Genomic DNA, 25,186 nt, shown 5'->3' on the forward strand with positions numbered 1-25,186 from the left:
CTCCGGCTCCGGCTGCGGCTCCGGCACCGGCTCCGGCTCCGGCTCCGGCTGCGGGCGGGCTGCGGCTGCTGGGGCCGGGGGTGGGGGCCGAGGTGCGGGCCCAGGAAGGCGGGGGGCAGGGGAGGAGGACCGGGGAGACGAGGCCGCAGAGGGCAGGCCGGCTCCGGGGTCTCAGGGGTGGGGAGGGGGCCTCTCCCGCTGCCTGCTCCTAGTCCCGGCTGCTCGGGCTCGGGCTGCGCTCCCTGCGCGGGCGCGGGGATAAAGGGGGCGGAGCGGCAGGTGTGGGGACGAGTGCGTGCGTGACACCAGAGGCCGACACGCCCGGGGCTCCGTGTCCACGCGGCCCCTCGGGCCCGGGGCGCACCCCCTCCATTCCGGGCCTGGGTGCGCCCCGGGAATGCAGGGCCCCGCAGGTCGGGAGGTGCCGCCGGCTCCCCGCGCCTTAGGACAGCCTCCCATCTCCCGCGCGGCGGGCGGCGGCGGGACCGGGGAGCCCCACCGCTCCGGGGGGTCCAGGAGGGAGGAGGGGATGCCCGTGGCCCTGGACCGGAGGAGGAACAGGCGCTGGAGGAACTGGAGGGTGCGGGGGGCTGCGGGGGGCCCGGGAGACACCCCGGGAGCTCCCTCCCCGCGGGGCCTCGGAGCTCTGGGTACCCCGCGCCCAGAGCCGCCGCTACTCGCGAGGGGGCGGGGCTACGGGCCGGGGGCGGGGCATCCAGGAGCGGGGCGGGGCCTCGGGCTCCTCCACCCTTCCCTTTGCGGCTCGGATTCCGCAAGGGGCGTGGCGTCGCGCGATGACGCAGGACGCACTGGCCTGGAGGCGGGGCTGGAGGGCGGAGGCGCGGGGCCTGGTCCCCCGGTACTATGGCCAAGACGGTGGCCTACTTCTATGACCCGGATGTGGGGAACTTCCACTACGGTGAGCGCGGGGAGATCCCGGGGCGGGGAGGGGGTGCGGGCCGGGGAGGGGGGGCCACGGGCGCGAGCAGGTTCCCTCTCCTCCGCCCCACCCCCAACAGCCCCGACCAAGTGGAGGGCAGGGAGGTGGGGGTGGGGTGGAGCCAGCTCCCGGGGACCCTGGGCCCCGCGGGGTGGCGGGTCGGCCACCCTGCCTGACCAGCGCTCACCCCAGGGGCCGGTCACCCCATGAAGCCCCATCGCCTGGCGCTCACCCACAGCCTGGTGCTGCACTATGGACTCTACAAGAAGATGATAGTGAGTGTTTGTCTGCCCTCCTCCCTGCCCGGGAGCCCCGGGGTGGGCGCAGTGCGGGAGGGCAAGGGGGCAGCCGGGGGGCAGGCGTGGAGGCCCTGGAGTGGGGGAGACCCCCATCCTCTGAGACATGGATTACTAGGAATTGGAAGCGGGAGGGATGTTGGCGATCTCCCTAGTGAATGCCTTCCATCCTGTAGAGGGAAACTGAGACCAGGAGAAGGGAAGTGACTTGTCAAATGTTAAACAGGTTTGTAACCTGTAGAGAAAGCCCGGGTCTTGAACCAAGGTCCTTTGACTCCAAATCTAGCGTTTTTCTTACAATGCCATGCCACCTCTCATTGCTGCTCCACAGTATCCACTTCTTGCCACAAGATACCAGAATCTTAGTATCCCAACAGAATGAGAGGACACTGGGTATGCTCCTGTACAAAGAGTTAGTTCAGCCCTTTCATCTTTCTGTTTTGGCTTGTATGGTTTTAGAAGGACTCCCAAGTTTGAGAGTTAAGGGGCTTCTTGGCTACTCTGTACCCTCTACTATCCCCATGCCCCTCAAATACAACCAAAAATCTAACTAATAACACACAGAGAGAACTTTGTCTCTGGCTGTGCTCTCAGCCGTGTCTTTGGAAGAACTATTTAAACTTAAAATGGTATGCATATACGTATCACTGATAGTCCCTTTGAGGATTACTGTTAAGTGTAAATCCCTGGAGAGGTCTGTGTAGAGCAAGATTACTAGAGGGGACTCCTCTCTGGAGTCTTTTGCTATCCAGACTGAGTTTATTTTTCTTCCATTTGCAGAGTCCTGTACTTTGACATAAAGGAGAATGTATTTAGCTTTAGGGTGTTTTAACTATTGGGAAAGACATAATCTCCAATTTAGAAAGTTTCTAATTAATTTGGGGAGTCATAACTCAACAACAATAATAATGTATTATATGTATTTATTGATTTGTGCTTTTCAAAATAGTTTCATGTATGGTGTTACATTGGAATCTTGAAGGAAACATTCAGGTCAGGGAGAGAAGAGAGATGAACTGTCTTCAGCACTATGAAAAGAGAGACAGGAAGGAGTCGGGGAGGGACGAAAGGGTCACCTGGGGAACATAGGAAAGTGGGTGGGGATAAATGTATTAAAATAGTCAACGATTGATCTTAGCATCTTTGTTTTAGCCTCTTTCATAGATATCTTCATGTAAGAGGTTGTATTTCTGTATATGGGTACTTGGGTGGGAGTACTTATGAACCTCTGAGATGGGATTGAAACAGTCAAATTTGGAATTTATCCTGCTTAAATTCATCATGTTTTCTTTCTTCTAAGGTCTTCAAGCCATACCAAGCCTCTCAGCATGATATGTGCCGCTTCCATTCAGAAGATTACATTGATTTCTTGCAGCGGGTCAGCCCCACCAACATGCAGGGCTTTACTAAGAGTCTCAATGCCTTCAATGTAGGGGATGACTGGTGAGGGATGGCTAAGGGACCTTTGATGTAGATTAGTGTTGGATCATTGGAGTAAGGAATTAATTGTAGGAAAAAAGGGAGGGGAATTGTGAGGAATTTTTATACGGCACTGTGTTGAATGTAAAAGGATACACAGAAGTGCACTTTTGACCTTGAGGAATATATATTCAAGTCGGGGACACCTAATATACAGGGTAAATAGTACAAACTTCCACACTTTAAAGGTTTGTCCGTAGCCTTTCTTTTAACCTGACTCTCCAAATTTGTCTTCTGCTACTCCCCTACATGAACCTCCCAAGTGGTTTTCTTTTTTTCCCCAATATACCATGAAAATTCTGTGTCCCCAACTTTACTCACGTCCTTTCACCTATTCAAATTCTATTGTTTTACTCAAGTTCCAGGTTCTCCATGAAGCCTTCCTTGTTGAGTCCAAGCTAATTATTTCTCCTTCCTCTTAATTTCTATAGCACTTCTGTCTATATCATTCACTTGACACTAATTATATACCAAATTATTATATATCTTAAATTGTTCATTTTGTTCTATGTGTGTCTTTTTTTCAAATAGTAGGCATGCAATAAATAAGGAACGTTCTCTCTGTGTATATACACTTATATGGTATACATACACATAGTTTTGCTTTTAAAACAAAAAGACAGGGCCTGCTAGGTGGTGCAGTGGATAGAGCACTGGCCCTGGAGTTAGGAGTACCTGAGTTCAAATCTTGCCTCAGACACTTAATAATTACCTAGCTGTGTGGCCTTGGGCAAGCCACTTATAACCCCATTTGCCTTGCAAAAACCTAAAAAAAAAAAAGACATGAATCAATAGACTGGGAAGTAAAAGGAAGACCTGAATTGGATTAGGTGTATTGCCTAGGGGGTGTTCAATTTTTTGGGAAAGGAGCAAAACTCTGGGTGATCTAGCTATGTCCTCTGTCTTACAGTCCTGTGTTCCCAGGCCTCTTTGAGTTCTGTTCCCGTTACACAGGTGCTTCCCTACAGGGAGCTACACAATTGAATAATAAGGTAAACACATCCCTGTCACTCTTATTCATCCACTACTATGGTATCCTCAACCACTGATCTCTTGTCCCATCTTTATATTGTCTATACTTAAGGTATGGGGAGGGTTATGATTGGATGTTTTTCCTTTAGATCTGTGATATTGCCATTAACTGGGCTGGAGGGCTGCACCATGCTAAGAAGTTTGAGGTGAGGAAATTAAGGTTGTCATGGGCATGGGTTGCTGAGGGTGGGGGCCAAAATATGGTGAGGGATGTAGGGATGAGGTGCTTCTTCTCCCCAAAGTCACTCTCCTAATACAGGCCTCAGGTTTCTGCTATGTCAATGACATTGTGATCGGCATCCTGGAACTACTGAAGTAAGGAACTCACAGGGGAGGATGGGGTGAGATAATGGGGAATGGGTTTTCTCTATGGACTCTGAGGGAGTGTGAATTCTTAGACTAGGTTTCTCAGGCCCAACTTGGCACTTTCTTTACAATGCCATTACATACTACCTCTTATTGGTGTCCCACAGTATCCATTTCTTGCCACATTAATAACCCTAATTGTTCCCTTTTACCTTGATCACATTTATTTCTCCATATAAGTCCCAGTCTCCACTTTCTTTCCCCACCTGCAACCCTCCTTAGGGTGTGAGAACATTCTCTAGGTAGAATAGTTTCCTCTAATCTGGAAACTAATTAGGTTCTATGGACATAAAGGGTTCCATATTTGGGAGAAATATGTAAATGTGGGATTGGGGCAGAAGTTCCTTCTTGACTATCTATATCTGTCTCAAACTGTTTTCCTTTTCCCTAGGTATCATCCCCGTGTGTTGTACATTGATATTGACATCCACCATGGAGATGGTGTACAGGAAGCCTTTTATCTTACTGATCGAGTCATGACTGTCTCTTTCCATAAATATGGCAATTACTTCTTCCCTGGCACAGGTAGAAAAATTTGGCTGGGAAGACTGGGGGAAGAAGGGGAAGATAGATTGAGAGAATGGTGGACCAGGGATGACTAGGGAGCTTTAGGAAAGAAATTGAAAGGGTTGAATAGTTGTTGGGAGCACAGGGGCTATGTGTGAGGTCAAAAATCCAGATTTGTAATATTTTCCCAGCAAGTTACCCTGAAGCTACCTTTCCCTTACAGGTGATATGTATGAAGTTGGAGCAGAAAGTGGACGATACTACTGTCTCAATGTGCCCCTGCGAGATGGCATCGATGACCAGAGTAAAGGATTACCTATTTGTCTGGTTGCTTGTTTTTTTCTTCACTGTCTGCTGATTGTTTTCTTGTGCTCTGTTGCCCTGTATGTAATTGGGTAGCTGGTTCCCTGAAGCCCCTTTTCCCTGTGTCTGAATTCAGTACTCCTCCTTGGGGTGCTAGTTGTTTACCTCTTACCACACCAGGTTACAAGCACCTCTTCCAGCCTGTCATCAACCAAGTGGTGGATTTTTACCAACCTACATGCATTGTGTTACAGGTAGCCAGCAGTTTGAATGTCTCACTGTGTGGGGGAGGGAGAATGAAGAATTGGGGGGGGAGAGTTAGTTCCTGATCTCTGTGGAACATGCAATGGAGGGTGACAGTTCTTAATTTTGGGAAGCAATATAGAGTAGATGATCACCCATGTTGTCCCAGTTGGTTTATTGTCCCACAGCTACCTGGTATTTTGCTCTTTGCAGTGTGGAGCTGATTCACTGGGTTGTGATCGACTGGGCTGCTTCAACCTTAGCATCCGAGGTCATGGGTGAGACTCTCTTCTTTACATACTGTCCTGGACATCCTTCAGAAACCCCTTGGGGGTTGGGCAGAAGTACCATACACACACACACACACACACACACACACACACACACACACACACACTCACACACACACGTAAGTATAGGGGCGGGGTCCTGGCCTTTTCTTGTGGAGATAAAAGAACTAAGAGAAGGATATACACAGAACCAATGAATCTGTGATCTCATTAAAGAAGGTATTCCCTTCATCTGTGCTTGCCTATTGTGTGAGATTCTTCTTCATGTGCTCCCATATATTCCTCACAGGAGTTCACCCAACAGTGTAGGGGCCCTTGCCCAAATTCTTCCACTGTCTAGTAGCCAGTGGAGTACATGACCTGTCCATTAATGTCCTTCATTCTTATATGACTTTGAGATATGAGAAGAAAATGTCATAAACAACCTGGATTCTTGGTCTGATTGGAATTGATGGGGAGCTCTTGGATGTTGGGAGAGCTAAAGTAAGTGACTAGGAAGATGGAAAAGGGATAGCTAGTTCAACTGCTGACATTTCTTGGTCCCCAATAGGGAGTGTGTCGAATATGTCAAGAGCTTTAACATCCCATTGCTGGTACTGGGTGGTGGTGGCTACACTGTGCGAAATGTTGCCCGATGCTGGTGAGTTCAGCCCCTCTTCTATCCTCATGAGTCTGTGGGTTCATTGAAGGTTGCCTAATGGGCCTAGAACTTTCTTGTTCAGTTCTTTCCTTCCCCTTGTTTCAGGACATATGAGACATCACTATTGGTAGAAGAAGCTATCAGTGAGGAGCTACCATATAGTGGTGAGACAACCCTCTCCCACCTCTCCCCCACTCCATTTTCTACAAATCTTTCCTTGGGACCCTTCCTTTGGGGAAGACTCGGGATAAGGATGAAAGAATAATTTGATTTAAATAGCCAGAGCTGAGTTCTTCTCTAGTGTTGTTAATTTTTTTCTGATACTGAATCACTGAATTGCAGGGAGGGTCAAAGTCCTGGCCCTTCTTCCTATGGAGTCTAAGAGATGAGACTCAGGAACCCTGATTCCCAGCCAGTACTGAACTTTCTTACTCTTTGCTCTGATTTGTTTTTTTTCTTCTCCCCCCGAAAAAGAATATTTTGAGTACTTTGCCCCAGACTTCACATTGCATCCAGATGTCAGCACACGCATTGAAAACCAAAATTCACGCCAGGTCAGTGGCCCAGAGAAATGGGAATGGCTGATAGGAAGTGGGTGTGGAGAAGGGACAGGGAAGTAAAGGGTATCAAGTTGTGATATGGGGGACTTACTTCCTGTTTGCTTGATTGGGGAGCAGTTGTTGTGGGGGGCACAGTCGTAAGGGTTTGACCAGGACTTTCAGGACAAGAGATTAACAGAAACAAACTAGCAAAGGAAGTTCCAGGGTAGTCCTGCTAATAGAACCCGAGTTGCTCTGATAGGGATTATGATAATCAAAGGCTGTAATGTTAGTTGTTGATATCTCTCAACTGGTATGTCCTTGACTAGAAAAGATTCTTGTGGAATTAATACTCCAGAGTGAGGGTGGGAACGGTTATGCTTTGGGAATGGACGAGAAATAACCTGTTCCCTTCTGCCTGCCTTCTTCGTGCCTAGTACCTTGACCAGATCCGGCAGACCATCTTTGAGAATCTGAAAATGTTGAATCATGCACCCAGTGTCCAGATTCATGATGTGCCATCTGATCTGCTGACCTATGACAGAACTGATGAAGCTGATGCTGAAGAAAGGGGCCCTGAAGAAAATTATACCAGGTATGGGGTGAGAAGAGAATAGCCATTGAGGAAGGCTTAAAAAAATATACCAACAGGACTGGAATACAGCTTTAGAAGGGTGTTTTTTTTTCCCCTCTCTGATGTGCTTGGGGCAAACGAAGGGGAAAGAGGAATACCTGGAGAACTCTGGAGTACTTTGTGGGTGGTGTAAAAGGCTACAACAGCCTTGGTGGAAGGGTTCCAAGGAGAATGTTGCTTTGGCAAAGCCAGAAAGTGGCTAAACCTTGAGAAGATTTAGGAATCTAGACACTGAAGCCTGCTGTTACCACCTTTTGTTTGCTTCCCTAGCCCTTTCCTTTTTTCTTCTGCCTTCTGTCCTCTGTCTAGGTGTTTAATAAATGCTAGTTGATTAATTGATAGTACTGATCTCTCTTCCAATCTTCCAGGCCAGAGGCTTCCAACGAGTTCTATGATGGAGACCATGACAACGATAAGGAAAGTGATGTAGAGATTTGAAGCTTGGAGAGACTGTTCCACAGAGGGTGACCTCTCACTTCAGGACTGGGAAGGTGGCTAGAAGAGTGACCTTTGCTTGTGTGACTTTCTCCATCTCTGGGACTTTGCATCCACTTTGTGGGGAAAGGGTCCAAAGACTGCTACTGGTCCCAGAACCTAACCACCCTTGCTCCGGTCTCCTCCCTCTCAAGTCAGAGGTGGTAATTGATGGACAGGGTGATGGAAAACTGTTCTAGTTCTGACTTGGGGTTATAAAGTCAGCTCCCCTAGGCAAATCAGAGAGGTCACGTTATCCCTGGGGGTCAGTCTCCTAATTTCCAGACCCCTGTCTCCTCTTGACAAAGGTATTTTTAGATGAGGAGTGGATGATACTGAAGGTACCTTTTTATTTCCAGCTATACTGTGCCCCATCTTACATTTTAATTTGAGATTAGAAAGGGACCAGGGGAGGGTTGCCAATTGTTTCCTACCTTGAGTCCCTTTTGTTTGGGAAAAGAAGAAGTAGAGAGGGGTTTGTGTTCCACCTTTTCATATTTTATGTTCATTTTACCATTGTTTTTATCCAATAAATTGAGTCAGTATTTTTCTTATATACTGCTTTCTTCCTATGAATTTGATATTTCCTTCAAGTGCTCCTTGTGCCTTATTGGAAATATGGGGGTAGGAGAGGAGTTGAGAGTGGAGTCACTGTGCCTGGGGTTTAGATGAGGGTTTGCTCTCTACTTCTTTTGGGCCTTTCCCAGGACTTTAGCTCAGGACAGTGGGCCTGGGCTGTCCATGAACTTGGACTCTAAGGCCAACCCCAGTGGTGAGGTTGGGTTTGTGACACAGGGCGGGGAGCCCAGCCACAAGTCTATGGATGGGTTTGCCTGTCGCATGCCATGCTGACTGGCTAGAAGCGGGGCCGGGAAGCCCCACCGACAGCCCCCGCTGAGCCCCGTGACGTCCCTCAGGTTCCTCACGCCAGTGCCCAGAACGTGGAGGGCTAAAGAGAGCTTGCGTTTCCTCAGGAGGCCCGGCAGATGGCGCCTTTCCGGATTCTAGACTCCCAACTTCTTCCCCACTAAATCGGGCGTAGTGGTTGGGCCCATCGGGCAGGTAGAGCGCTGAAACGGTCGCCCCCCCAGGTCGGGCGCTAAGTTGGTAGGCACCGCGCGGAAGTGTGCGGAAGTGGGGGAGGCTCCGCGCTCGGGGCGCGCTCTGCTTGATATTCATGAGGCGCGCGCAGCTCCGCATGCTAATGAGGCTGGGGAAGGCGGGGGCCTGAGAGGCGCTGGGCGGCGGCGGCGCGCGGGCGGGCGGCGAGGAGGCAGCGGGCGGACGGGCGGCGCGCCGAGCCGAGCCGAGCCGAGGGGCTAGACATGGAGCCACCCGGAGGGGGCCAGGGCCAGGGCCGCGGGACCCGGGACAAGAAGAAGGGCCGGAGCCCGGAGGAGCCGCCCGCGGCCGGCGGCGGCGGCGGCGGCGGCGGCGGCGACGGCGGCAAATCCAAGAAATTCGTGAGTGTCCCACCCACCCACTCACCCACCGCCCCGGCCCGGCCCCGGCCCCGGGCCAACGGCCGGGAGCCGCCCCCGCCGCCTGCCCCGCTCTCCTGGCCAGCCCCCACTGGCCCTCTTACCCCTCCTGCTCTCCAGATCCGAGCGCTCCTGGCCACCCTCCTCGCCCCCCAAAACCCCTCCCGAGCGCTCCTGGCTCCCCCATCCCTCCTCCGGCCCCCGCTGCCCCCTCACCCGCTCTGCTCTCCCCAGCCCGGCCACCTGGCCGCCCAGGCTCTTTCCCCCGGCCCGCCCTCACCAGACCGGATCCCCGCAGCCCCTCTCTCCGCCCACCCCTACCTGGCGAATCTGAAAGGCTGGAGCCCCGGCTCCCGGGAGTCACTACGTGCTCGCCAGTGCCGGAGCCTTTCCATCCTCCTCGCCAGCTCCTTCTCTTCCCCACCTTGGGAGCCCTCAGGCGGCCACCTTCCCGGCTCCCGTGCGGCTCCTTCGGCCGCTCTTGCTGTTTTTCCGATGTTTCCTTTCGGATCTTTTCCCCCGTAACCCTTACTGAACTGTTCCCTTTTGCTCTCTCACCTTTTAATTCCTGCCTTCTCCTATCACTCACTCCCCAACTTCCTTTTTTTTTTCCCTCTGTTAACATTGAAGTTCCTCCTTCCTTGGCCCAGCCCCCTTTCTCCAGGTACTTTCCTGGGTTCATTTTCTAAGTCTCTCATTCCCCCTCTCCCTCATTTCCTGGTCAAATTTAGCTTTTTTAACTTGTTAACTTTCCATCCAATAAAATTTTGTAGGCCCTTAGTCCAGTGTCATCTGATAATGGCTCCCTCTCAGGAATGTTACCTGACATGTGACCTCTCAGAAATTTGTCCTTGCATTTAAAGAAATAAACTCTTGTCAATTATAGATGTCCCTCAGTCATGTTATTACTCTGACCTTCCAATATTTCTTCCCTCTTAGAGTTTTTCTTTGTCTTAATATCACTGCCTTGGGTCTTTGGTCTCTTTTCCTACGGTAATACTCTTAACCTCTTTAAGTGGAGAGGTAAAGTCCAAGAAATTTGTGAATAATGTAACTGTGTTTTATACATTTTCTATCGTATCCATCACTTCAACCTGTCTTCTACCTCCTCATCCACTTACTGCTATTGACAGTCTTACTCTTGTCCATTTTGAGTATAGCTTTCTTTTTGTGAAAATTATTTTTTATCCTGTCTGAAGAAAAACATACCCATGTAAACTTTTACTTATCAGGTTCTATCTTGATGTTCATCCCTTGTCTATACACTAAATCTCCAATCCACTGTCTTTTTTCCTGGGCACTATTATTCTCTTAACATGCAGTAAAGTATAGAACACATTGTCCATAGATCCATAAAGAGAGTTAACTTGAGTACAAGATCTTAATAATTCCTCACTATGGGGTGTCTAGGTGGTTCAGTGGATAGAGCATGGGCCCTGGAGTCAGGAGGACAAGAATTCAAATTCGACCTCAGACAATTAATAATTACCTAGCCATGTGGCCTTGGGCAAGCCACTTAACCCCATTTGCCTTGCAAAAAACCTAAAAAAAAATAATCGCTCACTAGTGGTAATCATATATTCACTTCTTCAAGATGATAATCCTGTTACAATCTTTCCTTCTGATGGAATCAATTGCTTGTAACTTTTTTTCCTTCTCTTCTCTCCCTTTTCCCAAACAGTTGAAGTAATTTTCTCACAAAATCGGCAAGAAAGCTGTATAAAATAATGAACTGCAAGGAAATACTACTTTCTAACCAAGGCTCTTGGGAAATGTATTGGGGCAGCTGGCATAATGGAAAGAGGAATAGATCTGGAGTGACTGGGTTTGAATGTTAACTCTGCTATTAACTGTTATTTTAGGCAAATCACCTAAGCCACCTTTAGTTTAGCTGTAAAATAGGGCAGTAATATATCTACCACATAAATGACATAGTTTTTAAGAAGAAAGCACTTGTGTAAAATTTGGTGATAGCAGTTACTGAGGGGATTAAATTAATGTTTCCTCTATTTCTGCCCTTGTATGGCTAAACCAGATGCCCTTAGGCCTCTTAACAATTGATCTTTATAATTAGCCTCATTATTGCAGGCCACTAATTGACTATTTTTTTAGTGGTTATTATTTCTTCATCCAGAGTTTGGGGCTTAAAAGTTAAAGAATATTTCTCATTGGTTCACAGTATTCCCTGTTTTATACAACAGTGGCCCTGAGTTTCTTTAATTTAGATGCTGAACCTCTTATAGACTGGGTTAAAGGTTTCTGGGCCCCTAATTTGGAATTTCCTTTAGTTTCTTCAAATCTTTTGTGTCACTTTGCATTATTGAGTTTGTCCTCCCTCTCCTGAATTCCAACTAGATTTGTTGATTTACAATCGTTGCTCCTTTTACACTTTCCAGGTCATCCTTAGGAATTTTTTTGTCTTTGATTTGCCTAGCTCTGGTATGTTTCACAGATTTTTGGAATCTATTGAATGTAAGTTGCTTGAGGCTGAGATACTTCTAGCACTCTCTGCTCTGGAGTCCACTGTACCTTTCCCAGTTGTTTGTATTTGCTTTAGAGAGGGTGGAGTTTAAGTTCCTGCTTTCTTCTAAAGGTGTTGTTCTTAACCCTTAGCTTGCTGAAATGTCTAATCTAGTGAGGGAAATTGTATTTTTTTCCTTCAGGAAAGAATTATTTAAATCTTCCTTTACTGATAAATAAAGGAACATTATAGTCCCCTTCTATTGCCTTTGGGGGAAAAAAGGTGAATTCAATAGATATTAAAGGCTAGGAGTGGCATCAAGTTTCTGTGTGAGAAAGTAATGACAGTCATAAATGACAGTCATAAATCTGAAGTGAAACTTTCTAGTTAGAGGGAGCAGCAAAACTCAAATTTATTTCTCTTATTCTGTGACTTTTCTAAAGTTTGTTCTTTTGATCTACAACATGAACCTCTTTAAGAAGAAACCCTGAACCATAGAGATTAAGTCCCTCAGACTACTATTTATATCAGGTTCAGAGAGTGTCATTAATCCCTTTAAGAGTTTGATACCTTTTAGTGCTTTAGAAGGTTCTGACCACAAATCTTAGGAGGGACACGGATTAGAAGAAAAGGTTCTCGGGAAAGGAGGAAAGGAGTCAGATTTAGGTAAGGGTAAAAAAAAGTAAATAGCTACATTGAAGCTTAAAGATGAATTCTGAGGATTTGCTTTTTTGCTTTTGAGGTGCCCTGGGTATGGAGAAGAGATGGAGACTAACTGTAAAATGCTATTGTATAGTAGCTATATAATTTCTATTGCTATATGTTGTCATGAGCAACTGTAAAAAGGATGCTTGAGGCTCTCCCTCTTCTTAATGAGTTTGACTTCACTCCGGTTTATGGACAGATCGTCTTCTCCCCAATTTTTTTAAGCTATCAGTTGAAAAAGCCTTAGCTTGCAGGTAAATAATAGAAGTCTCATTTAGCAAAATTTGGTAGTCTCTCCTCTTTCAGTAGTAGTAAATGAGACTGATGGTCCCAGTCTAGAATGATTGTTTATAACAATTTCTAAAATATGATTGTAAGAGATTATTGTGTCTATATAATCTTTAATCCTCACATTTAATGATAGTCACATATAACCAAAAAGAAAAGTCAATGAGAAAATGCTATACTTTTGTGCCCCCCTAAAGTTACTTCTTTTATAGATTTATTTATTCTAGAAGATATAACTTTAAATGAGAAGGAATAGAAGAGGAGGCCACAGGAATCTTCTATCTTTAATTTGAAGCATCTTGAGACATGGGGGTTATAAATGCCCTCTCTTGTCCCTTCCTTCCTCTTTTTATTTTTTTTTATTACAGTGAAATCATATTAGGGAATAACTTATGTAAAGATTTTTGAGAGAGATCAAGAATAATCAATACAAAGGCTATAAAGAGGAAATAGGTTACAGTCTTAAACTTTTGTGCAAAATACTCATTGCCTTTAAAGACAATAATAGCTGTGATTGAGAAATTCAGAGAAGGCCAACCAAGAGTTTTGTGCAATTGGTGTCTTTTAGAAGTGATGCTAAATACAAAGATTTTTTTTTTTGCAAGGCAAATGGGGTTAAGTGGCTTGCCCAAGGCCACACGGTTAGGTAATTGTTAAGTGTCTGAGACTGGATTTGAACCCAGGTACTCCTGACTACAGGGCTGGTGCTTTATCCACTGTACCACCTAGCTGCCTCTAAATACAAAGATTTTTATACCTGGGATGAAGGGTAAAGTGCAAGAATGTGATTGTGATATTTCAGATTTTGAAATGATCTGAAAATTGCTCCCTTCTAGCTGTGTCTATAAAGACATCCTACAGGTTGCTTAGTGACAATGACTGGTACATTTAGACTAGCCTCAAAGGAAATCCTCTTTCACCCAATATGTACTGAAGCTGATAGTGCAACCAGAATTAAATTCCATGCCAAAAGAGAATTGTCATTATATGTAGATACTCTTATAAAGATCTGCTGTAACTTAAAACAAAAAACAAAAAGACATAATAAAAATGAGAAAATGATTAAACTTTTATGTTGACCCTATGCGTCATATGAGATGTTTTCCTTTCTTTGTGCTAAAATGATAAATTTTTGTTAACCCAAGGGCCCTGCTGCACTTTACAAATAGATATTGCACATTATACTTAAGAGATCATTTTACCTGCAGTGAAACACAGGTGCAATTTAGTAGATACATGGTAATTCTAGATATAATTAGGAACAAGTTTAAATCTCATGTGCAAGAGGATAATAAAGGGAATAGAGGATAAGGATTTAACATTCTAATATTCAAGAATTATCTGTAATTTAATTGACAAATAATGCATGACTTTCTAAAATGCTAGGGTTTCCCCAGTCCTTTTTTTAATTTAATTTTTAATGAAGAAAAATCATTTTTCTTCTCCATTTCTTTTTGCTAAAGTAAATTTCATATTTAAGTATTTTTATAAATATATTTTCCCCACTTAATTTCCTCTCTACTTAACTACCTTTACCCAACTATTTTCTACCTTGAAAATACTTCTTTGAGAGTGTGCCTTCTGATATGAGGAGGTCTTATATTTCAGTACTCACCATACATGTCCAGAAAAAAGCTTTGTAAAGTTTTTAAAAAGTTACCCTAACCCTTTTTAACAAGGCTACTGGATGCTTGCCACCAGGTAGGATGAAGGGAGTTGGAAACAAGTCAACATTGCTCCAACTATGCCCAGATACTTTTCTTCCTTCTTTGTCCCTACACTTCTTGGGCTTGTTAGAGCCAAATGAACTTCCAAGTCTGGGAAACAGAAGTATAGATCTTGCTTCTTGTACCAAGGTGCTTAAGTCTTAGCTTGAAATTTAAAAGAAAGACCTAAATAGAAATTCACTCCTTTAACCACTTGAAAATCTTTTGTATCTCTTCCTCTGCCTTTCTTTTGTAAACACACAAATTTAAGCATTAAAGAACAATTTTTAAAAATTAAAAAAAAATTATCAGAAAACAATATTTAGATTCCAGTTGATTTTGATTAACTGTAGTTTTTGAGTAATGCAATATATTGCTATAATTGGGGGAAAGACTCTTAATGATTAATGAAGTTTGTTAAGGCCTAGCCCAGGATACTTAACAGAATTCTACCTGCAACCTTTGTTTCTGGGTGAAAATATCAGAGGGAAAAGAGTTGCAAATTGTATGTAAATATGAGGCGGCTAGGTGCCGCAATGAATAGAGCCCTGGCCCTGGAGTCAGGAGAACCTGAGTTCAAATTCTGCCTCAGACACTTAATTATCTAGCTGTGTGGTGCAAAAAACCTAAAAAAACCCCAAACCAAATTGTATGTAAATATAATGGTAATAGTAGCTCATATTCTATTTTTAAAATTTAATTTCAGTCTCCCTATATGTTAAAGTGTATGAACAAGAACAGGAAAACTTAAAAACCCAACTACTAAACTAAAAGTATTTGTACCTTTTTCATGTTATTTATTCCTATTGTTGAAATCAACAAATTGTATTTATGTAACAAGGTAGTAACAAAGTCGTCAAGTCTGAATTTTGTTGCTATTTAATGATCTTTATATAGTTATAGTTAGTAAATATAAGGTACTTCTGTTTTTTTCTTTAATCACCTTTACTTATCTTCCCACATTTCTTTTTATTCTTATCATCCTTGATAATTTGATGGATATAAAGTAATATTTCTGACTTATTTTGAGTTAGTAAGTTAGTATCTATTCTAGAAGCAAAATCTAAGCACTGTTGGTTAATTGTAATTTGCTTTAATTACCACTCTTCTCCCTTTAACACCCCCCCCCATGTGGAATAGTAGAAGTAAATTATAGAAAAGCAACAGATACCAACAGTAAGAGAGAATGATAGAGAAAAGATTAAACGAACTACTACTTTGTTGCTTGTCTCAGTAACTTTGTTTTTTAACCAGACTTGTTATTATGAGAAACTAACTCCCCGTGAAGAAATTCTTATCAAGGTAGAATATAAGTGTTTTGGCATTTACATGTTAGAAGATTATCTGAGACTGAAAAAAAGTGATTTCCTTGATATTAAGGACTATTTCAGGATTCTGTCAGAGATAGTTTGCCCTGACAGGTTTTTGAGTATGAAAAATCTTGATTTGTAACGTCATTGGTCTGTGTAAAGATTGTATTGGTAAAGGTTTATCTGCCTTTCTCCCCCCCCAAAAAAAAAACTAGGAAAAGTTTCCAAAAGTTAACCTAATCTTATTTATCTCTTAGACATGCAGGAGGAAACTGTGTATTGCATTAAATCCAAGCAACTTGTTCTTTTTCTTGATTCACAGGTCATCAGAAAGGTAAGTGAATAGTTTTTGAGTGCAACACAGTCTCTTGTGTAAATGAAACTGTGTCACCTGTTAGGAATTTTGCTGTGGAAATTACATGGAACTGCAAGTGTTGTTGTGGTGGAGGGGAAGTAGAAACTTTGAACATTTGTGGGTTTATCCTTTTGACAGTTCTTCCAAGTGAATTCTTTGATAGAATCCTACTTAGGGCCTCAGAACTTTTCTGAGAGACTAAAGGGGTGGGTGATAGCTTTATAACTTTAGATCCCTTTTTGAATAAAGAGACTTCTAAAATGTGGTTTTCATTTTCATTGGTATACTTGTTAATCATTAAATGATTTCTGCAAGAAATCTTATAAAAATCTTCTGCTTCATCAGGATCTGGTCTGTAGAAGAATGATAGTGATAGAGAATCTGAAGTTTCTCTTGCCCTTCTTAATGCAGTATGCCCCATGATTTTGTTATTCCTCTATCTGTCATTGATAATCAGTAAGGCAAGTGACTTCTATTATGTTCATTCAGTCAAATCCAAAAGTATTTATGGTAATGATACCGTTCCAGGTACTGATGTTTTGGAATCCGACTTCAAGGGGCTCATAATCTCTTTACTAATCAAGAAACAGCAATATGAGGCAGGATCACTTCATGAAATACAATTGTTTGGTATTGACTATAAATGCTGTAGTTTGGAGAAGGAAAGATTCATGTGATAGAAGGAAAACTTCAGTATATTAAGGGAGGTAATTTTTTTTAGCATCATATAATTTTATTAGAGCTGAAAGGGTCTCAGAGATAATGTTACTTTAAAGGTAAGGAAACTGAAACCCAAAGAGGCTATGGGATTTTATTATATCCTAGTCCGCCTGACTCCACATTTAGGCCTCTTTTTCTGTATACTATTTCCAGTTTGTTATTTATTTCTATTTCCAGTTTGTATATTGTTATTTATTTGTGTTATATTCTACCAGGCTGTACACCTTAGGGCAAGGACTTACCTAAGCTTTGCAACTTCCACAGTACCTAGCACTGTGGTCTGTACACTGTACAAATAGTCTTGAGTCTTGAATTCTAGCACTCTTCATTTCAGCCAAAATGGACTGTTTTCCTTTTCTTTCAAGGTTATAAAGGTGAGGTAAAACCAATTGATGGAAGTTCCTGAGTTGACTGGAGAATACTTGAACCTTTCGAAATTCTTATAGAAAGCAAGAGTAAAAGAACATTGGTAATGAATATATATGTCTTCCATTTTCTCTCCTTTCATTTTGGTCTACCAGATTGGAATATATAATGGTGATTTTCTGCTTTTAGATAGGTAGTGAGAAGCCTGAGAATGTAAATATATTTATTTTAGAGATAGAATTCCAGGGAAACAGCTCTGCTATCAAAGTGAAGATATTAGGGCTACTTAATCTTCTCTCTTGTGTTTTCATCAGGTATTTCAAGGCTATTTCAGATTTAGAAAAATAAATCTTTATCTCTCCAATCTAATCTTGACCCTGTGATAGTTAAATGCAATTATTAGAAGTAGAAACATGAAGAAACTATGTATTTTAAAGATGAATTAGCTGAATGTCTATATATTATAGATGAAGAAACTGGGGCTCAGAGGAAGTGACTTGTTCAAGGTCACATATCATCAGTGACAGAACCAAAACTAGAATCATTTTCTGGTTCCATGTTGTTACCTCTAGTCTGTCCCTCAAAGGACAGATTGATGCAGTACATTTTTTTAATCTGAAAGGTAGACAGGATGAAAATCTTTGTTTCAAAGTGAAATTTTAGTATTATTGCATGACTGGATGTGCCTAATCCTTTTAATGTTAAGAGTTGGAAGGGCAAGGGTGGGACCATGGGAGGGTTAAGGGTAGTAATTTTCCTGATACAAAAGGGTCTACTCATTACTAAACTTGGATTTTCTTCTGGCTATTAAAATAACTTAAAATTAGTATGTTAACACTCTTTTAGCCAAATGAAAAAAGTATGCAAAATTTTTAGCTTTAAGTAGACTTTGAAGGATTCCCTTGGTAAGGTGGTCTGTGGTGATTTCTTAGCACCACTGTTTAGAGAAAGTGGGAGTTGGCTTTAGTTGGCAGCTTTTTGCATCCGCCATGGCTTATTTCGTTAGTTACTTCTAGGCTCATGGGTGACGTCTGTTTCCTGTGATTGAAACCACAAGAAGAAGTGGTGAGAAGCCTCTGTGGGATGTGACTATCAAGCACGAAGCAGACATTAGACTGATATCAGAAAGAGGAGCTGTAGTTTACATGCCTATCATTCTCTAGTCCAAATTTTCCATTTTTCCTATGGATCATTGTCATAATTCTCCAGCAAACCCTTGGAAGGTTTCTTTATGTATATTTAACTTCTCTTGTTTCACAGGTAGTGTGATTGAAACTATTGAGAGTTTGTTGACATTTTGGTAAGGGAAATTGGTTAATACTTTTTTTTAGTTTTTTTTGCAAGGCAGTGGGGTCAAGTGACTTGTCCAAGGTCACACTAGTTAATTATTAAGTGTCTGAGACTGGCTTTGAACTCAGGTCCTCCTGACTCCAGGCCCGGTGCTCTATCCATTGCACCACCTAGCTGCCCCCAAAATTGGTTAATACTTTAAAATTATTTTCTGCCTGATCATATGCATTTAATATTAGCAGAGCTGAAAAAGAAAATGGTGACAATATAAGAATTAGAAGGACCTGAAAAGTTTTATAATCCAGTCTGTCACTATTTATAGGAAGTACCTATATAGCATCTCTTAACAGTTAAATAGGCTCTGTTGAAGAGTTTCAGAGTTGGCGAGCTTAGTTCTTCAGTGAGGCAACCTCTTCTCTTGGGCAACTTTAGGAATCCATGGCTGCTTTGATAAACTAGAAGTTCTTTGGAGCATGATCTACTATAGTTTAGAAGTCTGTATAACACTGGTTTGTGTTCAGTCCAATTCAGTCCAAGATGTTTAGTTATTGAAAGTACCAGATAAATCACATTATAACTCAATTATAACATAATTCTAGGTCATTAAACTTTTTGTGTTTCACTTCTGAATGTCCTCCCAGTAAAATCTTAGTCTGACTATATAAAAGGTCAGCCTTTTTTTTTTAATCAGTCATTTTTCAAAATGTTTAGTTGGGCCTGTTAAGAAGAATTGTAATTTTATGATTAGCCAGATTGTTAGTTTCAACAGGCAGAATATTGAGTTGTGAATTTTTAAGAGTTTATTTTATGATAGAAAAATGGAAAAGGATCTTCACTTTAAAAAAAAGAGAAAGAGAAATTAATGTGGACAGACTTTAAAATTGGGTTAGCGGTAAGTCCTGACTAAGAGCAGGGTGTCCCTAGTGCTTCCTGGATACATGAAAAAGCAACAGCAACTGAAGGAACTTCCTGTCTACCAGGCCCTGGGTGTGTCACAAGTGCCCACCCTTCAGTAAGGGCAGTCAGACCTGCAACTTACATCACAACTTGGGAGGAGAAGACAGTTGCTATAGAGATTGAGAAACAGCATTCCTGAGTTACTGACTATATTTTCAAGAGAGTGGACCAACACCCCTTTTTCAAAGTAGCGATCCCAGTTTCTCTAAGCTAAGGCACTGAAAAAAGAGACCTCAAAAAAGGAAGGTATGGAATGGATGAGGTAGTTGGAACTTAGGCACTATTCACATGGAACCTTCTCCCAACTTGAATTAGCCATGGTTTTTTTTCCCCCTACAGACTTGAATAGGTCATGACTCCTAAAGAATCTGGAGGGGAGAACTTTGCCCTCTGTTTATTTTTTTACATGATGTCAGAATATATTTACAGGCTGTTCCCCTCCACTTTTGCTAGTAAAAGAAGTGGGAGGGAAATAACCTTGTGATACTTGATAGCAAAATGCTTTCTGAATGAGCTTCTTCTACACTGACAACTTGTTTTCCTAACCCCTGAATATGTTGTGGTACAAGGTTCTGTGTACAGGTCTGGTGGACCTGAAGTAGGAATGAAATGTTCCCAGCCTAGTTCCCACCTGTTCCTTATGCTGAAATAGTGAAACCTGAGTGTACTTCTTCTGTGCTATCAGCTATCTGGGGTCCTGGTCCTGAAACTACAGGCAAAGAAAAGGCAAAAAGTTACTTTGTCCTTTGCATCCCAGAAACTTCTTGGGTTTTTATCAGATTTAGGATATTTTGGGCCAGCCTGCTAAGACAGATTTTTTTATATTCTGAAATTTAAAATGGGTTTTCTCTCTGTTAATCACAAAAGGAAGAATATAATTTATTCAAGGTTAAACTCAAATTCATTTAACCACTACTTTTGGTTTTTATATCAGTTATTTTTTGATATAGTCCTTTCCATTGGATCTTTTCTATGGTACTTAAGTAAAAATATGCAACATTCTACATTTGTAGTTAGTCCCACACTTCTCTCCCAAGAGGAAGCAGGTATGTTTCATCATTTGTTCACCAAAGATAATTAGTTATTAAAAATTAGTCATGGGGGTGGCTAGGTGGCTCAGTGGATAGAGCACTGGCCCTGAAGTTAGGAGTACCTGAGTTCAAATGTGGCCTTAGACACTTAATAATTACCTAGCTGTGTGGCCTTAGGCAAGTCACTTAACCCTAATTGCCTTGCAAAAGAAAACAAACCCTAAAAAAAATTAGTCAATTTTCCTGCCTTTTGGTCGTTTTGTCATTTATATTACTGAAATAATGGTATATGGTTCTTTTGATTCTTCTTATTTTATTCTTATTTCATACATATCTTTTCATACTTCCCTGAATTCACATTCTTGTTTTTTCCCATGTGGTGAAAGGATATTTTGTGATCAATATGCCACAATTTATTTAGTTTTCATCTAATATATGGATACCCACTGTATTTCCAATTTTTTTGGTGAAAAGATAAGGATCTTTTTCTCCTAGTAGGGTCTTTCTTTTTTTGAGGTATATAGGCAAACACTGCATGCAAAGCATTATTTTCAAACAGATTTGGGGAAAATTATTCCCTTGCAACTTTGGATTTACAAGTATCTTCAAGCAGAGACCAGGATATTTAATAATCTTTTCATAACATTCCTGTTTTAATCTAGTTACCAGATATTTCCTGAAGATTGTTAAAATTTCCTGGGACATTTTAAAGGAAAACTTTTGGTTCTAGAATGTAGATGTAGGGATATAGTAAGAGAACCTTTTTCTTTTGGTCATTTTAAGGAGTAGGGGTCTGGACAGTTAATCTCAACCTAACTTTTACACTGTACAAAGCCCAGGACTTTGCACATGATTGACACTTAATAAATGTTTGTTGAAAAAGAAAACATTCTTTGACATGTATATATGAAAACCTACATTGATCTATATATGTAGAGGAAATAACTTTGGAAAAGTGTGCAGCCCACCAGTCAGGGACTGACCCTTCTTAGTGGTCATACTCCCTTGTGACAAGGCAGTTGCTATCTCTACTTCTGGGTTTGGCACTTGGACTTTTCTCTTCTTTAATTTTACTTCCTTAAAGTGAACATTTAAGTTTTTTCAACCCTATGTATTCCATTTTGCAAACTCTTTGTTGCTCTTATACCTGAATATATAACTGAACTGAATATATCACTCCTGGTTAGATTGTTACCACTGACAAATAGCTGTTGTTATAACTGGATTTTTTCTCCTGATCTTTATGTCTTTTTCCTTTTATTGAAAGTAAAAATTTTACTTTTTGTATTTATAGTTAGCTTTTGCCTCATTTATAGCATGAAGGTACTGAAGCACTGAGATTAACCCATTGAATTTCATTATTGTACATGCATGGTACTGTGGTGATGTTGGCATTATGAAACATTTTATAGCTATTTCTTTTTTACACCAATATTATGGAGTGGAGTAGTACTAAATAAATGTTATGAAACTGAAAAGCAGATGGATTACCTATCTCCATCCAGAAGGGAGAATGGGGCAATTGAGTTAAAAACCTGTTGCATATCTCATACCAGGAATTAAGTATTAATACTGTAGCAAGAGTTAAAAAATGGAAAAGATAAACTGAGGACTCTTTCTTGGATGTAGGACTTATGAACTTAATCATCCCTGACTGATTCTGTAAGTAAGGAGTAGAAATAGTTATTGCCTGCAAGTGGTATTCATTTCCTATCTTTTTTTTTTTTTTTTTTTTAGATTTTTGGCAAGGCAAATGGGGTTAAGTGGCTTGCCCAAGGACACACGGCTAGGTAATTATTATTAAGTGTCTGAGACCAGATTTGAACCCAGGTACTCCTGACTCCAGGGCCGGTGCTTTATCCACTGCGCCACCTAACCGCCCCTATTCATTTCCTATCTTAACTTAGTGTGGGCTAAACTCTTCCTGGAGGTTTATTGTTTCCTAAAGAGGTAATTATCTTCCTCAACTTTATGCTGTCCCATAATTGAATATTGCCCTTTGTGTGGACTGAAGTTGAAACTCACTTGTTTCCTTCTTCTCCTTGCTATTCATTCATAGGAAGGGAGTTTATTTCTAAAGATTCAGGTGGCAGAGTTATTTTTTTTTAACTGGATGCAAAGAAGTATAAGATAGCAAAATTACATAATAAGATAACTATTTTAAAAAATTAAAGGTAATAGTCTTTGGTCTTTGTTTAAACTTCACAATTAGGGTGGCTAGGTGGCGCAGTGGATAGAGTACCGGCCTTGGAGTCAGGAGTACCTGGGTTCAAATCCGACCTCAGACACTTAATAATTACCTAGCCGTGTGGCCTTGGGCAAGCCACTTAACCCCATTGCCTTGAAAAAAAAATCTAAACTTCACAATTTTTCTCTGCTTCCGGATGGTATTCTCCATTGCAGATACCTCAAAATTGTGGTTTGTTGCACTAAGGGAGTAAGCAGGTCCATTAAGGTTTACCATCATTCCCATGTTACTACTGGGGTGTACAATGTTCTTCTGGTTCTGCTCACTCAGCATCAGTTCATGAAAATCCTTCCAAGCTTCATCCCCATCCCTCCTGGTTTCTAATACAACAATAGTGTTCCATCACATACACATAACATAATTTGTTCAGCCATTCCCCAATTGATGGACATTCACTCAATTTCTAATTCTTTGCTACCACAAACAGAGCTGCTATGAACAGTTTTGTACAAGTGATATTTTTACCCTTTTTCATGATCTCTTCAGGGTATCAACCTAGTAGTGGTATTAGTGGATCAGAGGGTATGCACATTTTTGTTGCCCTTTGGGTATAATTCCAAATTGCTCTCTAGAAAGGTTGGATGAGTTCACAGCTCCACCAACAATGTATTAGTGTCCCAGATTTCCCACATCCCTTCCAACATTGATCATTGTCCTTTTTGGTTATATTGGCCAGTCTGAGAGGTGTGAAGTGGTACCTCAGAGGTGCTTTAATTTTCATTTCTCTAATAAGTAGTGATTTAGAGCAATTTTTCATGTGACTATGGATTTCTTTGATTTCCTCATCTGTAAATTGCCTTTGCATATCCTTTCACTATTTGTCAATTGGGGAATGGCTTATTTTTTTTAAAAATTTGACTCTGTTCTCTGTATATTTTAAAAATGAGTCCTTTGTCAGAAATACTAGTTGTAAAAACTTTTCCAATTTACATTTCTTTTGATCTTGGTTACAGTGGTTTTGTCTGTGCAAAAGCTTTTTAAATTAATGTAATCATAATTATTTAGTTTGTTTTTAATGATGTTCTCCATCTCTTCATTGGTCATAAACTGCACCCCTTTCCATAGATCTGACAGTTAAAACTATTCTTTGATCTCTAGTTTGATCATGATTTTTTTTTTAAGTTTTTGCAAGGCAATGGGGTTAAGTGGCTTGCCCAAGGCCACAGAGCTAGGTAATTATTAAGTGTCTGAGACTGGATTTGAACTCAGGTAGTCCTGACTCCATGGCCGGTGCTCTATCCATTGTGTCACCTAGCCGCCCCCTGATACTGTTTTTTATGTCTAAATCCTATATCCATTTTGATCTTATCTTGGTATGGGGTGTGAAGTGTTGATCTAAGAGGATTCTTCAGTTTGCTCAAGTTATATGAATGAGTATGCTATCTCTGGATATATAGAGCTGATTTGTGCTTTTTGTTTAGGTGGGTTTTTGTTGAGTCTTGTAGTCCTCAGTGTGAGTAGTGATTGGTATTTATAGATGTTATAACAAGTATTTGAATGGCTGTCATATTGAAGAGAGATTAGATTCATTCTATAGGACTTCAAGGCAGAACCAGTAACAATGGATGAAAATTGCAGAGATAAACTTACTTTCTAAAACTTAGTTGTGTTTGAGTAGAATGAGCTGCATTAGAAGATGGTGGGTTTTCTTTTAGAGGTCTTTAAGAAGTAGTCGAATTGCTCTTTTGTTACTTTGCTATATAGTTTGGAAATGTTGATGGCTTCAGAGATGTCTTCTAACTCTGTAATTCTATGATTTTGTTACTATCAGTCAGGATTAGGTATGTAGTCTGTGGGGATGTAATAATTTTAACAATTTTTTTTGTGTGTGTGTGAAACCTACAACCATTGGGGCAGCTAGGTGTCAGGAGGACCTGAGTTCAAATAGGACCTCAGATGTTTAACAGTTGTGTGATCTTAGGCAAGTCTTTGCCTTGCAAAACCAAAACCATGATCTTACTTTTAGCATCATATTCTTATCAACTAATTAAATGAAGCAACACAGGTATGTTTTACCCAGAATCTTTGGAGTTAACACAACTTCTTTTCACAGGATGTTATATTACCAGACCCTCCAGTCCACTTTCCTTACACCCTCAGCAATTCTAGGAGATATGTATTTGGTGAGTGTTATTGGCATTTGTAAATTAGGAACCAAGGGACACAAAGAGGCTCACATCAAAATTCAAGTTTACTGGGAAGTCAAAAGTGGTATTCAGTCTGCTAATTTTAGCAATAAGTTCATGTTGCCATTTTCTAGTTCTGCCTTTCCTTCAAAAACTGAATTGAGTTTTCCACAAACAGACATGGATGTCAAGGAAAGGGTTTCTGCTGAATCTGTTAATGAATTGCATTAAGGATTGCAGAAGCTGTACAAGAAGATCTGAAGTTACAAGTACTGCAGTTTTTTGCTTCCTCCAGCAGCAACATTATAGAGACTGGGCAAGTTGGGGCATCCAACTTCTCCAGACATTATGTAGTTTGCGCTTTGAAGTACTACTCTACTGTTGGCCAGTCAACCTTAA

General features: G+C 41.7%; 2 protein-coding genes across 5 annotated transcripts in view; both read left to right on the forward strand.

Annotated features, from left to right (window-relative positions):
• Positions 1-796: 796 nt before the first annotated feature.
• On the forward strand, positions 797-8,299 carry HDAC3 (histone deacetylase 3). Of its 4 annotated transcripts, XM_074212747.1 has the most exons (15): positions 850-919; positions 1,133-1,215; positions 2,537-2,679; positions 3,626-3,707; positions 3,837-3,893; positions 4,007-4,062; positions 4,505-4,638; positions 4,844-4,924; positions 5,104-5,177; positions 5,380-5,444; positions 6,007-6,096; positions 6,202-6,260; positions 6,571-6,650; positions 7,073-7,230; positions 7,638-8,299. In XM_074212747.1, exons 1-15 carry the CDS (start codon positions 865-867, stop codon positions 7,705-7,707), a joined length of 1,287 nt encoding a protein of 428 aa, XP_074068848.1. In that variant the 5' UTR covers positions 850-864; the 3' UTR covers positions 7,708-8,299. The 4 variants fall into 4 exon arrangements, with proteins under 4 accessions (XP_074068845.1, XP_074068848.1, XP_074068846.1 ...); XM_074212744.1 differs by lacking the exon at positions 1,133-1,215 and having other exon boundaries at positions 797-919; XM_074212745.1 differs by lacking the exons at positions 850-919; positions 1,133-1,215; positions 2,537-2,679; positions 4,007-4,062.
• Positions 8,300-9,007: 708 nt separating this feature from the next.
• DIAPH1 (diaphanous related formin 1) overlaps positions 9,008-25,186 on the forward strand; it is a 90,421-nt gene continuing 74,242 nt past the window's right edge. The window contains exon 1 of the mRNA XM_074212750.1: positions 9,008-9,206. Coding sequence (XP_074068851.1) covers positions 9,069-9,206 — 138 coding nt within the window. The 5' untranslated portion in view covers positions 9,008-9,068. The remainder of the gene's footprint in view (positions 9,207-25,186) is intronic.

The sequence above is a fragment of the Macrotis lagotis genome, chromosome 1 (assembly GCF_037893015.1).
Source record: "Macrotis lagotis isolate mMagLag1 chromosome 1, bilby.v1.9.chrom.fasta, whole genome shotgun sequence".
Taxonomy (NCBI): Eukaryota; Metazoa; Chordata; class Mammalia; order Peramelemorphia; family Peramelidae; genus Macrotis; species Macrotis lagotis.

Bases quoted from the DNA above. Each gene is read 5' to 3' on its own strand.
- HDAC3 (XM_074212747.1), top strand. From the start codon at position 865: ATGGCCAAGACGGTGGCCTACTTCTATGACCCGGATGTGGGGAACTTC. The intron at 6,097-6,201 runs GTGAGTTCAGCC...CCCTTGTTTCAG, and splicing joins CGAAATGTTGCCCGATGCTG to GACATATGAGACATCACTAT. The intron at 6,651-7,072 runs GTCAGTGGCCCA...CTTCGTGCCTAG, and splicing joins AAAACCAAAATTCACGCCAG to TACCTTGACCAGATCCGGCA.